Source organism: Talpa occidentalis, unplaced genomic scaffold (genome assembly GCF_014898055.3).
Source record: "Talpa occidentalis isolate TD23 unplaced genomic scaffold, MPIMG_talOcc4v2.1 talOcc4.7, whole genome shotgun sequence".
In the NCBI taxonomy this organism is placed as follows: Eukaryota; Metazoa; Chordata; class Mammalia; order Eulipotyphla; family Talpidae; genus Talpa; species Talpa occidentalis.
Genome location: NW_023605083.1, coordinates 99,132,236 through 99,154,377, shown reverse-complemented (window position 1 = coordinate 99,154,377; position 22,142 = coordinate 99,132,236). Strand labels below are relative to the sequence as shown.

The 22,142-nt window shown below is 43.3% G+C and overlaps 1 protein-coding gene across 4 annotated transcripts; it reads left to right on the top strand.

The window, feature by feature from the left end:
• The first annotated feature begins 2,393 nt into the window (after nt 1-2,393).
• Nucleotides 2,394-22,090, top strand: ALDH3A2 (aldehyde dehydrogenase 3 family member A2). Of its 4 annotated transcripts, none has more exons than XM_037492395.2 (12): nt 2,394-2,452; nt 2,584-2,745; nt 4,418-4,649; nt 5,620-5,705; nt 7,584-7,792; nt 9,869-9,986; nt 11,862-12,003; nt 12,514-12,680; nt 14,043-14,142; nt 17,138-17,373; nt 18,203-18,320; nt 21,490-21,505. In XM_037492395.2, the coding sequence occupies exons 2-11, from the start codon at nt 2,593-2,595 to the stop codon at nt 18,311-18,313; spliced, it is 1,554 nt and encodes a 517-aa protein (XP_037348292.1). In that variant the 5' UTR covers nt 2,394-2,452; nt 2,584-2,592; the 3' UTR covers nt 18,314-18,320; nt 21,490-21,505. The 4 variants fall into 4 exon arrangements, with proteins under 4 accessions (XP_037348292.1, XP_037348291.1, XP_037348293.1 ...); XM_037492394.2 differs by lacking the exon at nt 21,490-21,505 and adding an exon at nt 20,583-20,755; XM_037492396.2 differs by lacking the exon at nt 18,203-18,320 and having other exon boundaries at nt 21,490-22,090.
• The last annotated feature ends 52 nt before the right edge of the window (nt 22,091-22,142 follow it).

Sequence of the window (22,142 nt, the reverse complement as noted above, 5' to 3'; positions counted from 1 at the left end):
TTGCATTGTTTCCATATCTTGGCTATTGTAAATAGTGCTGCAACAAACACAGGAGTGAAGGTTTCCTTTCAAATTAGTGTTTTTGTGTAGACTCCAAGGAGTGCCATCACTGGATCATATGGCAGATCTATTTTTAGTGGTTTTTTTTTTTTTTACAGATTTATTTATTTATGCATACAAGAACTGGGGTACAGGCCAGAGGCACGGAGGTGAGAGGATTCACCAGAGACAGTGGGGAACAGAACAGGCAGATCAACTGAAATACACTGCTGAGGGTAGCAGCGGGTGAATCAGGAGAGATCTGCTGCACCATGTGGGTTGCCCTCTGGCCAGGGATGGAACCCTGCTGCAGTGGCTGTGGACAGCTTCATAGGTTGTCTCTCAAAGCCTTGCGCCACCAGGGAGGCCCTATTTTTAGTGTTCTGAGGAAACTCCACACAGCTTCTCAGAGTGGCTGGACCAGTTTACATTCCCACCATCAGTGTAATAGGGTTCCTTTTTCTCCACATCCTTGCCAGTATCTGTTGTTTCCAGTTTTTTGTTTGTTTTTTACAGATTTATTTTTATTTATTTATACAAGCACTGGGTACAGTCAGAAGCATGGGAGGGTGAGAGAATTCACCAGAGCCAGAGCGGGGAGCAGAGCAGGCAGAAGGACCGAAGTACACTGCTGAGGGGAGCAGCGGGCGGCAGGAGAGGTCTGCGCGCCATGTGGGACCCTCCTCCGGTGGCTGGGGAGCAGCCGGGGATCAAACCGGCGCTGCAGAGGCTGCGGGCAGCTTCGCAACCCAGCGCTCAACCTCTGCGCCACCGGGGAGGCCCTGTTTGTTTTTTTTTAATGTGAGTTATTCTCACTGGTGTCAGGTCGTATTTAATTGTGGTTTTGTTATAGGACAGGGAGAGGGGCAGCCCAAGCCCCGCAAACCTGCCTATTCTAAATGGGTTCTGCCATCCGCCGCATCAACACAAAACATATGAAACTTTAATGGGAAGGAACTTTAATTAGGAAACAATACAGGTAAGGCAAAGAATCTAGTTTCTAAATGAAGCACCCAAAGTTACCCATCCCCTCGTGGGTAAAAGTCCATCCATATGGGATCGGCCCAGAACAAGGCCCCAAAGCCTGCTAAAAGTCTAAAGCATCTTCCAGTGGGGACCCACAGAAAAGGGTCACAAACAACCGGACAAGTCCAGAAGGAAAAGAGCAAAATCAACATCAAGATAAAAGCTGCCATTGTCACCTCCCCACGGGTCTCACCCACATCTGTGTCACCCAGTCCACGACCAAAAGACAAGCACAGTTTCTTCACGTGTCTCTAGGCTCCATGCGCCTCCTCCAGGTCTCCTGGCTCCATCCTGCTTCCTTCCTCAGTCTCTTCTGCTGCTTCTCCTCTTCCTGCTCAGCTCCACCCTCCCTTGGGTGGGGCAGGGAACCTCCCCCTTTCCTGGGGACCACCCTGTTACAGTTTTGATTTGCATTTCCCTGATCATGTGACGGTGAACAGTTTGTCCATTTGCATTTCTTCTTAGGAGAGGTGTCTTTTTAGTACTGCCCATTTTTTGACTGGGTTGTTTGCTTGGCGTAAGTTCTTTTGCAGATCTTAGGTATCTGTTCCTTACCTGTTGCATAGTGTGCAAATACGCTCTCCCATTCAGCAGGATGGCTCTTCCTTTAGATTACAGTCTCTTCTGCTGTACAGAAGCTTTTCAGTTTGTTGTAGTCCCAGCTGTTTATCTTCCCCTTTGTTTAGGGAGGAGAGTCTTGAAATCTACCCATGCTGCTTCAAGAGGGGGCAACTGAGAGTGCGGGAAGGAGCTGGGGCGGCTGACCCGGAGGAGGAGAGGCGTCAGCTTCGTCAGCTTCGGGGCCCCAGAGATTAGACAGCGCTGGATGATGGCGCCCTCGCTCCACATTCGCAGAGGCAACGCCCTGCGCCTTAGGTGGCCCCGGGTCTCCCTGGTGTTTGTTTTGCCACGTCTGATTACTACAGGCTGGAGGAGGGAGGACGAGCCCTTTCCCGAGCATCTCTGAGCTAGGGCCGCGCTTCCTCAGGCTATCGGGAGCTTTTTGACTGTCGTTTTGTTTTCTTCAGCGCCTCAGCCTTTCGTTCTCCACGCACTTCTCGGGGACGCCTCACCCCGGGTCCTGGAACCACCCGGAGGCTCCTCTCACCAGCTCGTTCCTCGGGCCCGGACGCACCGCGACCCCACCCCGCGCAGCCTCCCCGGGCCACAGACCCCTGGTCCCCGCAGCCGTCAGAAGTCAGGGAGAGGGCGGCTGCTGCGCAGGCGGGGCCAGGGTGTCCCCACCCCGCGCCGTGGGTGTCTCGTGACAAGCCCCGGCCAATCGGCGCGTGGCTCCGGGTCGAGGCCGACCCCGCGGCGTCGGGATCGGGCAGTTGGAGGCCGGCGGTTGTAGAGGACGCGACGGCGCCGAAAGCTCGCCAGCCAGGTACCGCTCGGGGTCGGCGGTGGGGGTCCGCCGGCGGGAGGGATGATGGAGAAGAGGGTCCCCGCCCGCGCGGGCCTTCATCACGCCCGCCGCTGCCGGGCGGCGCCTCCCGATTTCCCCTTTCGCCTTAGGACAAGGCCATGGAGCGCGAAGTCCAGCGGGTTCGAGACGCGTTCCGGTCGGGCCGGTCGCGCCCCCTGGGATTCCGGCTGCAGCAGCTCGAGGCCCTGCGGAGGATGATGCAGGAGCGCGAGAAGGACATCCTGGCGGCTGTCGGTGCTGATCTGTGCAAAGTACGCGCGCGGGGGAGGAGCCTGCACCACCCCCACGCCCCACTTGAGGACCGCATTCCCCTTGAGCTTTTGCATTTTTAAATTTTTTGATTATGCAAGCATTGTGGGAGTATTATATAGAACAGTGCGGATTAAAGCACACGTTTCCCCTGGCTTGGCCGATCATCTTACCTTGCTTAGCCAGTCCTGTTGTGCGTGTTTCTTCTGGCAGACACAGAAGTGCATGTTTCTGGCCCGGGAATTCCTCTTCGTGTGAATTACTTTTTGTGCTCTGGCCTGTTTTTCTGTTGCATCTATGACCCTTTTCCTTATTTGGAGGAATTTTGTTTATTCTGGGTTACTGTAATTTAATATATTGCGGATAATTTTCTCCGGGTCTATTTATTGCCTTTTAACTTTATTTTTGCTTTTGTAGACAGAGGGGTTTTTTGGGTTGTCATTGTTGCTCCCAAATTTCCCTTCATTGTTTTGTTTTAGCTCAGTGCTCCGCAAACTATAGTGAGCTGGGGAATCATTTGGAGATCTTGTTAAATTGCAAATTATGCTTCACTTGGGCTGGGAAAGGAGTCTGAGATTCTAAATTTCTAACGAGCTCCCAGGTGGTACCAGGCTACCTGTTTTGGAACCATGCTATGAGTAGCGAGGTTTGACGTAGTGTTTACGATATAAATATATTTAGCTATATTATCGTTGTTTTTATTTTTTTTTTTGCAATTTTTAAAAAAGATTATTTATGCATACAAGAACTGGGGTACAGGCCAGAGGTGCTAGGGGTGAGACGATTCACCAGAGACAGAGCAGGGAAACAGAACAGGCAGACTGACTGAACTGCACTGCTGAGGGGAGCAGCCAGGGAACCAGGCTGTACCCTATGGGTACCTCCCTGGACCCAGGGGATCGAACTTGTGCTTCAGAGACTGCTGACAGCTTCATAGTGCTGTGCTTAACCCCTGTGCCACCAGGAAGGCCCTGTTTTTAATTTTCGTTCCAAGAATAATAAGGCCTTGCTCTGGCTTTGCCAGTCTCTCTTCCCTACTACTCCCCAATCAGAGTAGTAACTTCAGTATCAGTAATAACATTGGTTAACTATAAAATTTCCTTTATATCACTTTTGAAGAGGAAGTGATAAAAGTAAGATACTTAAGAAGTTTGAATCATTTGTTCTATAAGTGTCAGATTGTTTGTGTGAATATGTGTATATATGGGATCACTGAAGAAATATAGTAAATTTCTTGCCCCTGAAGTTTTAAAATTTATTTGGGAAACAAAACATACATAGCAATTAAGCAAAACATGCATAAAATGTGAATATAATTAAAAAATAGTATATTGTGGGTGAAATACTAAGATACAAATCAAAAGCACAGTTACTATGGTTTATAAGGTATGATCAAGGCAGACCACTATCCATCAGGGAACTCTTCCAGTAAGAGGCAACATTTAAGTCTAGCTTAAATGGTTTGTGTCAGAAGGGTATTGGAGGAATTAAATATATTTGGGAGTTAACATGTCCTTATTGAGGATTTGGAGGTTGCAGAAGGAATCTGAATATCAGACCAGCCAGTCTGATAATGCCAATTGTCACTGTAGATGTACTTGCCCTGAGGTCCTAGATGTTTAGAGCTTAGTGTGTCACACTTCTGCAAGGTTAACTGTGATTCTTTAATAACAGAGTGAATTCAATGCATACAGTCATGAAATTATTACCATCCTTGGAGAAATTGATCTTGTCATGGAGAAGCTTCCTGAATGGGTTACTGCTGAACCAGCTAAGAAGAACCTGCTCACGATGATGGATGAGGCTTATGTTCAACCAGAGCCCCTGGGAGTTGTACTAATTATTGGAGCTTGGAACTATCCCCTTGTTCTTGTCATTCAGCCTCTGATAGGAGCCATTGCTGCAGGTCTGGTGTTAGCATATATCTTTATATCTTTTTATTGGGACTTACCCTCTCATTGGTTGTAAATTAAGGATAGTGATGTTTGCCTGGGTTTACATTGGCAATGTATTGAGAATTTATGAATATTTTTTATTTTATTATATTTTTAAAGATTTATTTATTTATGCATACAAGAGCTGGGGTACAGGCCAGAGGTGCAGGGGGTGAGGGGATTCACCAGAGACAGAGGGGAACATAACAGGCAGATTGACAGAAATACACTGAGGGGAGCAGCGGGTGAGTCAGGAGAGGTCTGCTACGCCATGTGGGTTGCTCCCTGGCCGCCTGGGGATTGAACTCATGCTGCAGAGACTGCGGACAGCTTCATGGGTTGTGTCTTAACGCCTTGTGCCACCAGGGAGGCCCCCAGCATGAATATTTTTTAAAATGGACTCTAGAGGAGATTTGTGTGGTGACTATTTTTTGAAGCACACAGGGAATGAACTTGTGAGAGTATAGAGGCATCTGAGTCCAGATATTTGGAGTCAGGCATTCATAGTCTAATGTGGTTTCAGTTGCCAGTTCTGATTGACTGGTTTCCTCATTCAAAGAAGGGGATAATGCTAGGTTGACTATATAGAAATTGCCAAGAGATTATTTTGTCACTTCTTTGAGATCCAGATCAACAGTTTGATCTTGACATAACTTGTTTGCCCGATCCTTCCAAGGACAGATGAGAAAAGTGAGAGAAAACTGGAGGACTGGTGAGACTGATAGAGCCTGTTGTTAATGACTTGAAGATAATGAGAAAAAGTAAAAAGGAAGAGAAAGTAAGATGAGCTTTTATGTTTATTTTGAGGATGAGCAGAATTCAGAACTGGAGAAATAATTGGAGTGTTTACCCTGCCTATACTTCTCACACGAACAATGTTTTGGTCACTATTGAAGTTATTCAAGTTTTAGATGATACTGTTCTGCTTTTTGCTTTGTTTAGGAAATGCTGTGATTATCAAGCCTTCTGAACTAAGTGAAAATACAGCCAATATCTTGGCTAAGCTCCTCCCTCAATATATAGATCAGGTAAGAGCTTCTCGATTCAACATGCCTATTTATTGTGGGGAACACACATTTGATCTTCGTATTTTTCCATGTCACTGACTACTTGGGGATTTGGTTTCATTCCATTAAGCCTGTATTGACTTAGTTCAAAGACTTTAAGCTCCAAAATAAACTGTGGAATGGCTCAACTGTTATGGTTACACAATATATTTAGGCCCAGGGCTTCAAAGGAACACCTGCTATTTTACCACAGGCATCCTCTTCTGCTGTTTGTCATTTTGGAGTAACCATTGTTTGAGCTAACATAATTTTAGGTCTATTCATGAAGTGAATTATTTAATGAGAATTGGTACTGTATTGGATACTGATAACCTCTTGTCAAAATGGGGTTTGGTTATATAAGAACACTTCTGCTTTTAAAGTGGGCGTGTTTGTTAGCATGAGAATTACAGAAAGAAAATGGCCTCTTTCACTTAGTATTAAGGTGCTGGTATTAAAGAGTATCAAAAGCTGAACAAAGGATATGATCTCATCCATAGGGTGGCTCATCTCTGCCCAAATCAGATAGTTTCATGCCCTTCTAGGGATGAAGTTTATGATGCCCCCATCAAGTTGGGACTACTTAGTTTTACATGAAATTGCTGCAAGCAAGACTCTTCATTTAGCTTTCATTGAAAGGCAACTTTAAAATTTCATACCTGAAATTGTACACATTAATTTGTAATAGTCTAGACGCCAAGTCTGGCTCTTAGAATAATAATGGTCTCTGTTGTCTTATCACTGTTAAGGCAGCTCACAAAACAATTTTACTAATTGTTCTAGTAGCTGTTGTATCTAGTTCAGAAGGATGATGAAGACAGTGAGATGTCCTGGGTTGAGTAGGATTAGGAATAGAGATTTAAAGGTCCTGCTTTGCCCATCATCAAGGGTAAATTCTTTATTCATTGTCCATATGGGGATAATAATGCTTGCACCATCTCACTTAGGTTGTTGGGGACCCACTCACATATGCTCTGTAGATTAAGCCATATGCAAGTTAAAACTTGAAACCTCTGTTGGGCAGTTGAACTATGAAGAGAATGAGCCCTCCTAACTAGTAGGAAGTCAAATGGAAACATGAGTCTACAAAGCCAACTTTTACTTCCTGCCACACCTCAGAATCCTTTGTTTCTTATTGTTTGTTTTTTAACCTCAGAATCTTCTGGACATTCCCTCTGTCTTCCTTCCTTGCCATCTATTCTCCATCATTTTTTTCATGCTGTTATTACCCAAGATTTCTCTTTCATAAAAGGGCATGCAAAGGTTCAGTCCAAAGCAATAATAGATAAGGAAACTGAGGCTCAGAGATACTCAGTAGATTGCTGAAGGTCACAGAAGCTAGTGAGTAACAGCCCAGATTCAATCCAGATCTGACTTCCAAAGTGAGTGCTCTTGCTCATTGCTGAGCACTTACTTAGCAAATACTTAGTTAGTTTCTGCTATAGACTAAGTCCCAAGCTGTCTTGTGTATAGAGAAAATGTTCAGATTAAGATGTTCATCTGGGACTTATCTTGTGGTCATTGATTATGGCCACCTTTGCACCAGTATCCTCAGCTTCCATCCCCATCCTTAATTTCATACGTTTCCCTGGTCATATTCAACCATTGTTCTCCTTTTTGTTTTCACCGCTGAGCTCATTGGAAAACATTGGGCTCTCTAGGTCACTTGTTGTTTCTCAGATGCCATTAGACACTGAAAGTATTCCCAGCTTGTCCTCAGTCAGCTTCCTCTTCTGTCCTCACAGGGCCCGGTCTCCATGTTTTCCTGCATAGTACATGTCTATGGGGAAGAAATTGTTCATGTTAAGTAGTAGGGTTAGTTTAGCTCTGCTAGTAGTGTTTATGTTTTTCTTTTTTCAGGATCTGTATGTTGTTATTAATGGTGGTGTTGAGGAAACCACACAGCTCCTGAGGCAGCGATTTGACCACATTTTCTATACTGGAAGCACTACAGTTGGAAAAATTGTCATGGAAGCTGCCGCCAAGCATCTGACCCCTGTGACTCTTGAACTGGGAGGGAAGAGTCCATGTTATGTTGACAAAGATTGTGACTTGGACATTGCCTGCAGGTGAGATTCGCCCTTTGGTTATCTGGTGTTTTCTGAGCACAGTGGAGAGTTTCCCAACAGGTCAGTGTGTTCTCTTTGCAATTGAACCCTATGTGTTCTTAAGTTTTCATGGTTAGTGTTCTCAAGTGTAACAGAATTCTTTCACAAATTGTCTCGTGGTTCCATTGTCTGAAAAAAATGTACAGTAGGTCTTGAGATAATGTGGCTTTCCTTAGGTGTTATGAAAATGATTTGTCTCTTCTAAATTACAGATCTGGTGAGAAATTGTATGGTTATGCTGGCAGATGAAACAGGAAGTAGATAATGCAAAGAAAATGCCTAAAGTAGATAATGCCTAACAAAATCTTTAAGTTCCTAACAGCATGAACATTATATTGCTTTCTTAACTGAATTTCCTTGTTGATAAAACCATATTACTCTTATTTTATCTGAGAATAACATCTTGCACCTGGGAACCAGAAAGCAGAAGATTTCATGTTCTCTGCTAAATCAGGTTTAGTTACCAGGAAGTGACAAAACCCAGAATTGACTGTGTGTATAGCTTTTTCTCCCCTTCAGAGGTGGGGAGCAAAGAGGACATATAGGGAGTTAGGTCAAGGTCCAGGTTGCCATAATAAGTAGAAGTATAATTGCCAAAGCATGATGAAATTCCAGCAAATCCAGGGGGTGATCACTAGGTTGATGGGTCCTCAGCCATGTGCTTATGACGCAAAGCAGGCACATGTGAAACAATAGTAACAGGATCAATTTACACAGGGAGTGCGAAAAAGGGATAGGGAAGAGTATTCACAGGCTGGCAAGTGACCAGGTGCTGTCTGTCCTCCCCGAGACGGTGTCCACTGAGCATTGACTGAGATACAAACAGAAGCTGTACATGGCAAGCTGGAGGCTTCTCCACAGATGGCAGTTTAACCATCAGAAACCTAGCAGCTTACCTGCCAAAAGTCCCACAGTTTAACTGGTCAAAAGCCCTAGCAGTTTAATTGCCCAAAAACCTCCTCAGTTTTTCTGATAAAGAATCTCAGCGCTTTAACTGCCAACAGCCTCAGCTCTGCCCCTTTTCCTATTGGCCACTACTTGGCAGGTGGAATTTGAAAAGCTCTACCTTCTACCACCAAATTGACCTCAGAGGTAGAATCTAGAAAGCTCTACCTTCTATCATAGAGTAGGTTATGAGCACCAGCACTGGCTCCGAGCTTGCTCCTCACTGTTGCTCTTACAATGAGACCCTCAGATAATGAGTTTTCAGGCCATGTGTGTCATTCCATATGTGAGAATGACTTCCCAAAGCGGGGAGGGGCTCCACCTAGAAGAGGGTGATCTTAGAGACTGACTGCTGTTCTGCTTTACACCTGAACATCTTGCTAGCATTATCTAAAGCCACAACCAGCACAGGCAGAGCTGTGTGGAACTCCTGGCATCCAGAGTATTCTTTCTCTCTTTTTTATAATGTGATTTTTTTTTTAAAAGATTTATTTATTTATGCATACAAGAACTGGGGTGTAAGCCAGAGGTGCAGGGGCAGGGGCAGTTGAGAGAATTCACCAGAGAGAGTAGGGAACTGAACAGGGAGATCTACTGAAATACACTGCTAAAGGGAGCAGCGGGCAAGACAGGAGAGGTCTGCTGTGCCAGTGGGTTAGCTCCCTGGCCAGGTTTCAAACTCGTGCTGCAGTGGCTGGTGATAACTTGATAGCACTGTCTTTAACCCCTGTGCCACCATACTCTAAGTCCCCCCAGAGTATTCTCTTGATGGAGCTGGAGGAGAAGGAGGGTGTTGGGAGACTGTTTCTCTTTTCCTGCAGTAGTCATGGGCTACAGTGCTTATAAAGTACTATTTCTTGTACATGGAGTGAGAACTTCCCTGCTCCTTAGAATATTTTACGTCAGTTGAAAAATGCATTCTAAGGTTCAACCAACTGATTTAGAGATAAGCTTTTTTAAGTATTTTATTTATTATAAAGATTACCAAGTAATCTTGCTACTTGTGAAACTTTCAAACTATATAACGGTATGTGATAAGTAAATAGTCGACTGAGTTACATAGTTATTTGGGTTTTCTCTTCCTCACCTCAGACGCATAACATGGGGGAAGTACTTGAATTGTGGTCAAACCTGCATTGCTCCCGACTACATTCTCTGTGAACCATCTCTCCAGAGTCAAATCGTACAGAAGATTAAGGAGACTGTGCAGGTTTGTATTTGACACATTTCATTCCTTGGTTTCATTAAGATATGAAGTCCGACTAACTATTTGCAGAGAGCATCTCTGTTCCCTTATCCACCCCCCAGGAAAATTCCAGTAGCATATGTGACTGAATTTATTGGCTATTTAAAAATGCTCTGTATACTTTTCATAAGATGTCTGTTGGGAATGAGGTTAGTCTGTGTTTAAACCACTTGAACTGTCTAGTTGATTGATGTAACAACTGACTAGTTGTGGCATATGGTTGAAAATATTTAAGCATGGGTTTTGTCTTGAGAGAATGTTGTCAATCCTTTGAGGTATAATCAGGCCCCTTGGTATTGGGTTGTCAGAAAAGTCATGACACGTTTTTGCATAGAAAAAATACATCATGACTTTTCTGACAACCCAATATTTTGGCCATTGCTGTGAGGTCAGTTGTTATGTAGGTAGAGGGTTTAGGAAGGTCAGTGATTTGGAGAAGTGAGTTAATTAAATATCTGTTTCTAGTATATTCTTGACATGGTTATCAATCTTTCATGGTGTTTGAAGATGTTTAATAAGGAAGTAAAGGAAGACTGCATGGTAGTGTCCTGAGTTAAGCCTTGAAGACATCTGGGATTTTAATTGGAAGAAAGGAATGGGACCCACCAGTGTGAATGAGTTCATTGGCGGGGGCAGGGGGACAGTCCTTAAACCCCCTGGGTGAAGAAATTATTGGAACTATCATTGTTTACTCAACCGGTGCTAATTAAACACAGAAGGAAGGGATCAAGAACACTGAGAGTAGCCAATACGATCAGAGAATGAAGTTGTATATTAGGAAAGTAGAGTACTCCAGGCTGGGTCACTGGGGCATGAGGTGCTAAGGGTCTTAATGTGGGAATTGTACATCTCTTAAGAAGGATGTAGGCGTAAAGACTCTCCTCAAATCCTGGTGAGTCTTAACCATGTGGATTTGAGGCTGTTGGTGGCAGGTGAGTGAGTGATGTTCATTTTGATTTGAGAGTAAATTAGGAGCTCTGACAAGGCTTTGCAATATTGTAGCCATTCAGTATTTTGTGTTTGTTGTACAGAAGAAGCATTGTGTGACTTCGGGAGTTCTTTTATGGTGGTTAACTTAGCAAACTGTATTTTGAATTTTTTGAGTGGCTTTGCTATCATCTATAACTGGTAGAAAAAACAACCCAGAGAAGATAGAAGACAATGTAAAGCTCAGAACTCTTCCTATAAGGGATAAGTAGTCAATATTTTAGGCTTTGCACCATAAGATGTCTGCTGCTACTCCCCAGCTCATTTCAGGAGAGGGCAGATCTACCCCACATCTTCTCACATTCACCCCAGGGGACCCATATGACCCCCCTGGAACTGAAAAATGATGGACTTGTGTGTGCTCTTTATTTGTATCCTTGACCTGCCAAAATGCTCAGACTTAGCATGATTTTGCTCCTCTTAACAGTCTTTGGGGAGTGGGGTGTTGGCTCCTATGAGGATATAAACCAGATCGTTTTGGGAAAGTGAGTAGGTTTTGTACTTATTAAATTGAAATACAGGCCTTTTGGGCCTCCCCTGGTGGCACAGGCGGTTGAGCGCTGCACTGTGAAGCTGTCCACAGCCTCTGCAGCACCGGTTTGATCCCGGCTGGCTGGCCAGTGAGGGTCCCACATGGCACAGCAGACCTCTTCTGTTGTGCCCACTGCTCCCCTCACCAGTGTATTTTGTCAGTCTGCTTGTTCTGTTCCCCGCTCTGTCTCTGGTGAATCCTCTCACCCTCCTGCGCTTCTGGTCTATACTCCGGTCCTTGTATAAATAAATAAATAAATCTAAAAAAAAAAAAAGAAATACAGGCTTTTTGTGACAATTACATGCTGTTGTTTTAAACAGGAATTTTATGGAGAAAATATCAAAGAATCTCCTGATTATGAAAGGATCATCAATCTTCGTCATTTTAAGAGGATATTAAGTTTGCTTGAAGGACAAAAGATAGCTTTTGGTGGGGAGGCTGACGAAGCCACACGTTACATAGGTAATGGAAATTTACCTTTACCTGGCAGCTTGATAATGGCAGCTTGATAGTTTTTAGTAACACTCTTTACTAACAGTAAATAAAATATTATATGTTTGAAAAATTATTAAATACTGCTTTTTTATATACAGTCTATAAACTTCTAAAAAGATGATTATTATATATATATATTGAGTGGTTTTACTGTCATCTATGACTGGTAGAAATACCAGCTCAGAGAATATAGAAAACAATAAAATAGTGCAAAGCTCCTTTCTGTAAAGGGATAAGTAGTAAATATTTTAGGGGTGCTGAATTGACTATATCCATGTATATATCACCCCCTTCTTGCACAGAGATCCTACTCATGTGCTTGGAGACCAATTTAATTTGCACAGTTCATTCACATACTTAGGACTTTTTTTCCAGTAGGGAGATGACCTGATAAAATAAATGTAAGATGAATCTTGTATTTCTGTTGTTTACTTTTACATTTTCACCTTGCTTGTTTTTTGTGGGTTTTTTTTTCAGCCCCAACAATACTTACTGATGTTAATCCTGAAACCAAGGTGATGCAAGAAGAAATTTTTGGACCAATTCTTCCAATAGTGCCTGTGAAGAATGCAGATGAAGCCATACAATTCATAAATGAACGTGAAAAGCCCCTGGCTTTCTATGTGTTTTCTCATAACAATAAGGTAAACTTAAAGAGAATAGCTTATTAGCATAAGCCACTGTTACAAATCATGTCCTTAGTTACTGTAAGGCAAATGATTTATTTTTGTAATACCAGAGTCCATCAAGTGAGGCTGAACTTACAGACTTGTCTTGGTTAACGAGGCCCTGGGGTTATTAGGATAACTTTTGCCATACTCCCTGGGGTTAGTCTGAGTCTTCAGGGGTGGGTATCACAAGTTTTTTGGTTTATAAACACCTCCCCTATAATTGGAAGACTTATGTGTACCAGCACTAGAAGCTTCCCTGATGTTATTCCTCGGGGCATTCCTGTGTAAGAGTCTTCCCCTCTTACTGTAACAGTTTTCACAGCCTTTGTGGTGGGGCTGTGTGGAACAGGGATTTCTGGGACTATCCTGGAAGTGGTTGTGATGTCCAGGACTTCAGCTTCTCCAGTTGGTTCCTTTGTTGTTAGAGTCATATTACTGTACCAGCCTGGTTAGCAACTTGTGCTGCATCATACCACAACTTACTGCATGGTGCATGCATTCACATCACAGTGACCGATTGCTGCTAAGGGACAGTGGCTTTAAGGTAAGGTAGGTAGGTAGGTTCAGGAACCCTCTGCTCCTGAAAGGGAAAGGGAAAACTAGAAGGAGGAAGATGGCACCAATTAAGGTCTGATAAGTCCACAAACCAAACATGTTCTGGAATGTCTCTGACTGTAATGAAGAGAAAGTCTATCACATGGCAGCTTCTAGAGCTTGTGATGCTATGGAGATACAGATAGCAACAGATATGTGAAGTTAATCCCAATGTTTGGGGCCCAGTAGGACTGGGTTATTAGTAAACAATGGTTGGAATTTCAGGTGACCGTAGAAAATAGGTAGGGACACTGAAGCCTAAAATGTGCCAGCCAGGGTGCAAGGCAGTGGGGAGTGCCTCCCAGCATTTGGGTCACTTGTGATGACTATTGTCCTCTTTGACACTCTCTACAAAGGACTCTCAGGGCTTGTTAGCAGCCAGATGAAAGGACATTGTGCCTATTGAGATACAAGGCCAACCATGTCTTCAGAAATAGGAAGTCTGAAATCTCAAATTTTGTTGGCGATTCATAAAGCTAAATGATAGCTACTAATCATATGCCATAATTTAGAGCAGAGACAGAAATGTTAATGAACTGTCCCCTTATTTTAAAGGAAGACTTCCTTGGCTGCCATTTTGGGTAGCCCAGCTCCCCATGGTGATTGAGTAAACAGGTCTCGCCTCAAGTATATCCACAAGCCCAAATAGCTTGCAAATGTACACAGCCAGGAGTTCCTTCTGGAGAGCTCACAGTGAGCGTCTCAGGCACTGCTGACCTGGAGCCTTATTCTGTTCCTCAGCTTGTCAAACGCATGATTGATGAGACGTCGAGCGGTGGTGTCACGGTCAACGATGTCATCATGCACTTTACACTCAGTTCTTTGCCCTTTGGAGGAGTGGGTGAGTAGTCCTCTTGCCAGTTTGCAGTCAATGTTTCAAAAACATCCCAGAGGCACCATTGCACAAATCTTTTGCCCAGGTGGTTGAGGAAGCTGCTGTTGCTGCTTCTGCAGGTCTCTGCTTGATTGCCCTTTCCTGACAGGGGATTTCTCTGAAATCCCACCTAAAGTCGTCTTCCTACCGCCCAGCAGACCTACTGATGAGGGATTCATCCCTGTCCTGCTACCCACTTTCCATCCTTAGCAGCACTTACCATGATTTATAATTACTTTGTTCTTTTCACTGGCTTACTTGTTTGTTGTCCTGCTTCCAGATTTATGGGATTTTCCTGGCCAACATTCAGGTCTTAAATTAATAAGTAAAGTCCCCCTGTCTCTTTATTTTTTTTTAAAGATTTATTTATTTATGCATACAAGAACTGGGGTACAGGCCAGAGGTGCGGGGGGTGAGAGGATTCACCAGAGACAGAAGGGAACAGAACAGGCAGATTGACCGAAATACACTGCTGAGGGGAGCAGTGGGCGAGGCAAGAGAGGTCTGCTGTGCCATGTGTGTTGCTCACTGGCCGGGGATCGAACTCTTGCTGCAGTGGCTGCGGTTAGCTTCATAACCCTTCTTAACCCTTGCGCCACCAGGAAAGCCCTTTTTTTTTTTAAAGTGAATGACAGACCCAGAATATTGGCGCAGACAGCAGTGTGAAGGTTTGCAGTTGCCCTGTACTGCCTACCCTGGGTAACATAGAGTAGCTCTCAATTCCTGCCCCCTCTGCAGGGAGAGGGCTGTCCTTGAATTGTTTCACAGCTTGAGAATAAGACTCTTCTAGAGAAGGCAGGCAAATATTCATTCTGCTGAAGCTCTGTGAACACAGGCTGGTTCCTGCTGCTCTCTTTGGGATGTGTCCTGCCTGCCTCTTTGACATCTAAGATAATTGACTCAACTTTTTATTTTGTCTTTGGAACCTAGGTGGTAGGCTTCCTGTTGAAGAATAGAGATATTACAGAATTAGGAATGTATGAAAATTCTCATAGCAAAAAGCAAATAATGAAAGTGGCTGTCTGAAAAGCTCCTGCTTTATTCTCTCCCTCTGTAATAGCATAAATCAAGTATTCCATGGGAGTGAAATGGTGGCCCAATTTGGCAGGAACACCTGTTCTTGGTTAAGGCAAGCTTGCCCTTGTCCTATAATCCCTGGCTGACATTGCATGATTGGCACATGTTTCTTTCTAGAATGTAAATGTAATACCAGCACCTACCACAGTACTTGGCATATGTAAAGCCCAAGAGGGGAGAGGCAGGTCAAGGGATATTGCAGGATCCTGACTGGAGCTGGTGATGGCTTGGACTAGGGTGGTGGTAGGGGTGTGGATATTTAGTAGGTAGGGGTGGTATCAAGCAACAGGATTTGCTGATGGATTGAATGCATGTGGAGGAGAGGTGGTGACTCAAAGTAAGGATGATTTGTGGGATTTAGGTGAAGTTACTGTACTTTCACTGCCTCAAATTTTAAAAGATTTGGTTAGATCCTGTACCCTGAGGATCCCTTTACACAAGATGGCCACTGAGGGCTGTCATCAAGCCGCTGGATGTTCCTGCTTGGTTCAGTTGCTGTCTTGATGACTTGTTAGCATTTGGCATCATTAACTCTTTTTTAGAACAAAAGGAAAACCTTTTGCCCCCTAAATGCAAAAAGAACACAGGTTTTTAAAGAAACCTCAGAAAAGATAGAAGAGTCCAAAGAATAAAAATATTGATTACCCATAAAAAACCCCACTATAAAGATAACTTTTGGTACATGTTCTTAAATTTCTTATCCTTGCATCTATGTGCATCACATATTCACATACGTGTGAATATTTTATTCAAAAACTGTATCCTGTTGTGTCTTGTTTTCTGCCCTGCCTGTGAGAGTGTCCTGTGACATGGCCCGTATTAGTACATGCAACATCTGTGATTTTAGGAACTGCGTATTGTTCTGTTGTATGAATGCAGTATGTTTTCTTAACTGAGTCCTATTATTAGGCTTTTTCATTTCAGGTCTTTGTGGTATAATGGTTCTTATATATCTTTTGTGCAGTTTCTGATTATTTCCTTAGGAAAAATGTCCAGCACTATAACTGCTGTGTCAAAGGGGTTTTTACATTTTTTTTTCCCAAAATGAAATGCTTTTTTTTTTATTTCTAAATGTAATATAGGCCTTTTGGGGAAAAGTGGTAAAAAAGAGGGGAATCTCCCAGGCATAAGCACTATTAATAATTTGGCATGTAGCTTAGATTTTTCTTCTAAAATGCATAAGATTTTATTGCCAATTTATCTGCAACATCAACTGTTGCCTGAATGAGGTCCCAGCCTAGCTCCAGGTTGCCCCTGCCTTCTGCCACTGGGCCACACACATGCCTCTGTCCAGCGCACGAAATAGATTAGAGACGTGAAAACTGTCACAGCACATGGCTTTTTCAGAAGGCAGGGATTTACATTGTTTACTGTCACCAGCTACAAGGCCCTGCTGTCCTGGACGTTGTCATTTCTGGGACCTTAGAAGAAGAAAGGGGTGAGTGGGCTGTGAGGAAATTCAACTACCTGGAGAGGTTGTAAAAGGCCATACCTGGCTTTGTGTTTATAACTTGGGTGGGTTTATCCAACCATGTTAAGCTCTCTTTTCCTCTCTGGAGGAAAAAGCATTGGGGGATGATGCTGCTTTCCACAGCAGGGTTGTGGTGAAAACTAACTTATAGAATGCCTTTAAATGCCAGCATCAGGGAGAGCCATGCCAGAGAGAGCTGTGGCTCCTCGTGCTGCTCTTGGAAACGATCCTACTTGATAGGTCTTCACTTTACTGGAATGCTGGGAAGCGATTCCTAAAAAGCGTCTCTTATAGAGCTGGCCAGGAGGCTCCACGGGGCATCCCAGGCAGCAGGGAAACTGTGGGATTCCTTTGCTAGTGTGTAGCTTGTGTCACCTACAGTGGAGCCTATTTTGTCTGTTCCTTTTATTTCAGGTTCAAGTGGGATGGGAGCTTATCACGGAAAACATAGTTTTGATACCTTTTCTCATCATCGTCCCTGTTTAGTAAAAAGTTTAAAGGGAGAAAGTGCTAACAAACTCAGATATCCTCCCAACAGCCAGTCAAAGGTGGATTGGGCAAAATTTTTCATCTTGAAACGATTCAACAAAGGAAAACTCGGTCTCCTGTTACTCACTTTCCTGGGCATTGTGGCCGCTGTGCTTGTCAAGGTAAGTCTCCACTGCTCATGCAGCGCCATCTTTGGGCCTGCCCGATGTGCTTCTCCTCGTGGGGGCACGTTTCGTTTTGTGAATTCACTGTCTTTACATTTACTTTCCGAGGCTATGACCAGGTTGGCAAACTGCTGCCTGCTGGCCAGCAACTGTTTCTATACATGAAGCTTCTTGGGACACAGTCACACCCATTTGTTTACTCATAATCTCTGACTGCTTTTGTGTTACATAGCAAAAGGGAGTTAGTTGTGGGAATTTAGGCCTACAAAGCCTAATTTTTTAATGAAAAAGTTTGCCAACCTTTGGTCTAGAAGTTGCTTGCAGAATTTGGAGCTATCTAACCCACTTATCCTTTTGCCATTGGTGTTTCAGTTTCTGTTCTGTTCTTGAATGTGCATGAAATGAGCATGCCGTGGAGGAGAGAATCTTGGACGATAGTGGTGGTGATGCAGACAAGTTGACTGCCATGTTTGCCTTTGATAATTAGTTATTACAGACATGGGCTGGCTAAGAGACCCTTGTGATAGCTGCTTTCCTAAGGTGGGTAGTGTGTCTGGGGGGAGGAGAATATCCAAGCCAGGGAAAGCTGAGATGGTATGGGGAATAATAATGTACTCATAGCCAGCCAACTGAGATGGTCCATTAAAAAATGGGCTCCATCATGAAGACTAGACTTGGCAGAGAGGCACAATGCACGTGTGTCATAGAAATAGCTGTCTTCATATCTGTATTTAAAATTTGAAAGGGGGTTGGCTTATGTTACATTAACACAGCTTCATGGAACTGGAGATACCAGTCGCATTTGAAATCATTTGGGTTTTCTCAGAAATACCAAGCTGTGCTGAGGAGAAAGGCCCTGTTGATTTTTCTGGCTGTTCACAGACTGTGTTTTCCAGTAAACAGTGATGAAAATTCAGATGCCAGCTCTATCTGTTAAGAGTGAGGTAGGAACTCCTTGTTTTCTTTCCATAAGTAGGCAAGGTGGGTTATGTTTTCTTTCAATTGTTTGTTTTTCTACAATTGTAGGCCTATGGGTATTGAATAAATAATGTTCAGCTTATTTATCTCCAGACGTTTTGGGCCTTGGCCCAGCAGATCAGAGTCTTAAGACTACTTGTCCACAGTTCTTAAAGGGTGAGGCTAGATTGCTGGAAACTAAGAAATGTGTAGAGGTAATGGCTTAGCTGGTCTTGGTGCAGCATGCATCCTTTCTAGAAGAGGAGTAGTCATAAGTGCCCTTTTGTCCTCCCCGTCTGCTCAGTGTCCCCAAGGAAGTGCTGGCTGACTACAGACCTGCAGTCACTACTTAGGCCCTGAACTGTTTCACAATTTGAGAATAATTCACCAATCTTTTTGTTGTTTTGTTTGTGTTTTTAAAAATTTGACTTTGGAATTCATGGTGGCAAATCAAATGCATATGCAAATCAAAGCATAGTATGCAGTTTAGGGGCTATTTTTACTTTTCCGTCTTCCTGAGGTTGGAGGTGTAGTTGGATCTGTGGTCATTATCTGCCTAACTTGCTGTTTTCCAAAGACACCATCCCCCAACCTGATAATTATATTTGTGTCTGGGGTAAGGTTTCTTAGCCTCCTGGGAGATTTGGAGGCTGCCTGCTGTCCTGGCTTGCCACAGTCCCACCAAAGCTCCCTCAGGTGCAATGCATCTTGCCAGACAGACTGAGGGGGCCAGGTTGCCTGCCCAGAGTTCCCAAAACAGCTTGACAGACAAACCTTTCTCTGTTAGAGAAGCAGCAAGGTATAAAAATATTTAACAGAACAAGAAAGCATGACTCTAACTTCTTAGCTCTGATACTGACTTAATGATGACTAGGCAGGGCCTTTTCTGAGCCCGTCCTGAGGCCCCTCTGCATAATAGGAAAGGAGGTGTCAGTGATTTCCCAGGTTACTGCCAACTCTGCTTCTCGTTACTGTGAACTGATGTTCAGATTGTTTTGGATTCATTGTGCCTAGATAAAGTTTTGGTTTTCTTTTCCTCTTTGCTGCTTTTCAGTTCTTTTCTCTGTACTTTTGTCCTCTTTTTTTTTTTTTTTTTAAGATTTATTTATTTATGCATACAAGAGCTGGGGTACAGGCCAGAGGTGTGGGGGGTGGGTGAGAGGGTTCACCAGAGACAGAGTGGGGAACAGAACAGGTAGATTGACTGAAATACACAGCTGAGGGGAGCAGCAGGCAAGTCAGGAGAGGTCTGCTCTGCCGTGTGGGTATCTCCCTGGCCAGGGATCGAACTCATGCTGCAGTGGATGCGGACAGCTTCATAGGTTGCATCTTAACTCCTTGCGCCACCAGGGAGGCCCAACTTTTGTCCTCTTTTTATGAAATCATCTTTTGTTTTGGATAAATGAATCTGAGGCTATGTTGTATATTTACTTGAGGAGCCCTTATTTATGGTAATTGCAAACACCTTTCTGAAGTTACTTCTTTTGCGCTTATTTTGTTAGATGCTTGGATTTGATTTTATTACTTTGTAAAAGTAAACAGTGACTTTAGAACATTTTAAAATGGGAAGTTAAAGTAGTGATTATCAATCTAAAAGGGGCATATTAGAATCTGAGTGGGGAGAAACTTTCTGTATGCATTCAAAATGTACATGTGCATTGCTACTGTATACACACACATAGACACACACAAACCCAAGTCCCAGTAAAGCTTAGTACATGCTAGAAAACATTGTAGGAGATACAGTTGTTAAAAGGTTAAGAAATACAAAATATTAAAATTGATGAATGTCAGTAGGCCTTTGAAAATTAAATATGACTTTGAACTTTTTGAGGTTGTAGCAGCACCTCTTCAGCTTAGTAGACATAGATTAATTTCAGTACTATTATGGAATTTTAGGAACAGAATGATCACTTTGCAGATTCCATGTAGGGCTTCTGCTTCCAGTGCTAGGATAGTAAATTAATAGTTTCCATTCCTCTCTCTGCTCTGATATTGTCTCATTGATAGTGTACAGATACAGTCTCCATCACTACTTGTCTTGTTTTTGTTGTTTGAGGGGCATAATCATTTATCTTCAGCCCAAACTACACTTAGATCTCTTAAGAATACATAGGCCTTAATACAGTGTATGCAGAGTCTCTTAAGACACTGTATTTGTTAGTGTCCTGAGTCTAAGTTCATGTTCCAGTGCTGGGTGAGTGGATTTTTAAACTAGCAGAGTAATCTGGATCCTCTTCTCTCTCCAGGTAGTATACTACTGAAGAATGATCCTGTTCAACCTCCTACTTGCCTCTACTGAATTATTCCTCTATTAAATGGTTAATGAGCCAACGATTTTAAAATCCTAAGAAAATATGCAAGCACTGTAATCAAACCTGAAAGTCATTACCAATCACTTTTATTAAAGTTGACATTTCAACCAAATCCCAACACTCCCTGATAGTGAGGATACTCACAGAACCCATTCCAGATTGTGTTACCCCAATCTTAGAAATTTGAACTAGGGGAGGAGAGTATATTAAGCTAAACTCGAGTTCTTTGGGGCATCATAAAGGGGTCTTAGAACCTATTTGATGACTTTTTCACTCTACTTCAAGGAACATGGCACACCTTTCCTCTGCTGCTGCCGCCATCACCCTCTGAAACTTTCAAGAGCTCAACACTGCGCAGCAGTCCCCTGCAGCCCAGGGGTGAGGCTAGATCTTCCCAGTTCCCCATAAGGCACTAGAACAGTGTTTGTGGTGGGGGTACCTTCCCTGACCCCCTGGGACTTGAGGTCTGGCCTCTAGAAGTTGGCCCATCCCACCAGTGCTCTTCCTCCGTTCTCATCTCTTCCGCATACTGTCTCGTGTTAAGTTTGTGGCAGTATCTTGTGACTATCCACAATTCTCTCTGTGTCCACTCAGAGCATCATGTAAATCTTAGGGCTTCCTAGAAAACAGTTACCAGTTTCCTGTAAGTATCACCTGTTATTCTCAATGGTGTAGAAATTGTAGAATTCTGCATCTTATTAAATGCTATAATTAAAGTATTTTTAAAGTATCCTAACTCAGGACTCTCAAGTTATAAGTTAATAGACCTCCAAGAACAAATCTTTTATGTTTCTTATTTCTGTAGCACAATGCAAGTAAATGTCACTTTTTTAAACTTTAGAGAGAGCACTTTCTGAATAAGTTCAGCCTACAGAACTTAAAGTGGTGATGCCATTTCCTGTCATGGACTTTGGACCCCAAGCACCTCACAGGACTGATGGTGCATCTCTTGGAGAAGTTTGGAGAAGTGTGTAAGCCGTAGCAGTTGACCATGCTGAAAGGTATGGAGGACATGGGAAGACTCTCCTGAAAGCGGCCACACCTGAGATACTTCAGCCAAGTGGGAAGTGCTAAAGAAGAGCCCCCTGCTGGCAGTGCAGTGTGACTCCACCATCCTCTGCCCCTCTGCCCCTCTGCCTCGTTTGAGGCAGACTCAGCCCACTAAGTGAGAGAATGTCATTCACTTTACAGAGTGTATTATCAGCTTTGCTGAAAGAATCTGTTCCATTAAGGCTGTCTGAAGTATGAGGTATTGAACTAAACTAGACAAAGCTACACAAACATGGCTCTAGCCAACTAATCAGCCATAATCCATTTTAGAAAAAACTTCAGTATGGAATTTTCATTTAGTATATTAAATTGTACATTATAATTTCTAGTTAAACTAAATATCTCCTTGTCTACTGATATATTCTGCTTCAAAATAAATATGTGATATTTGATACAATTGGCATGAACTTTAATAACATTCTGAGTTTGGAACCTCAAATACAA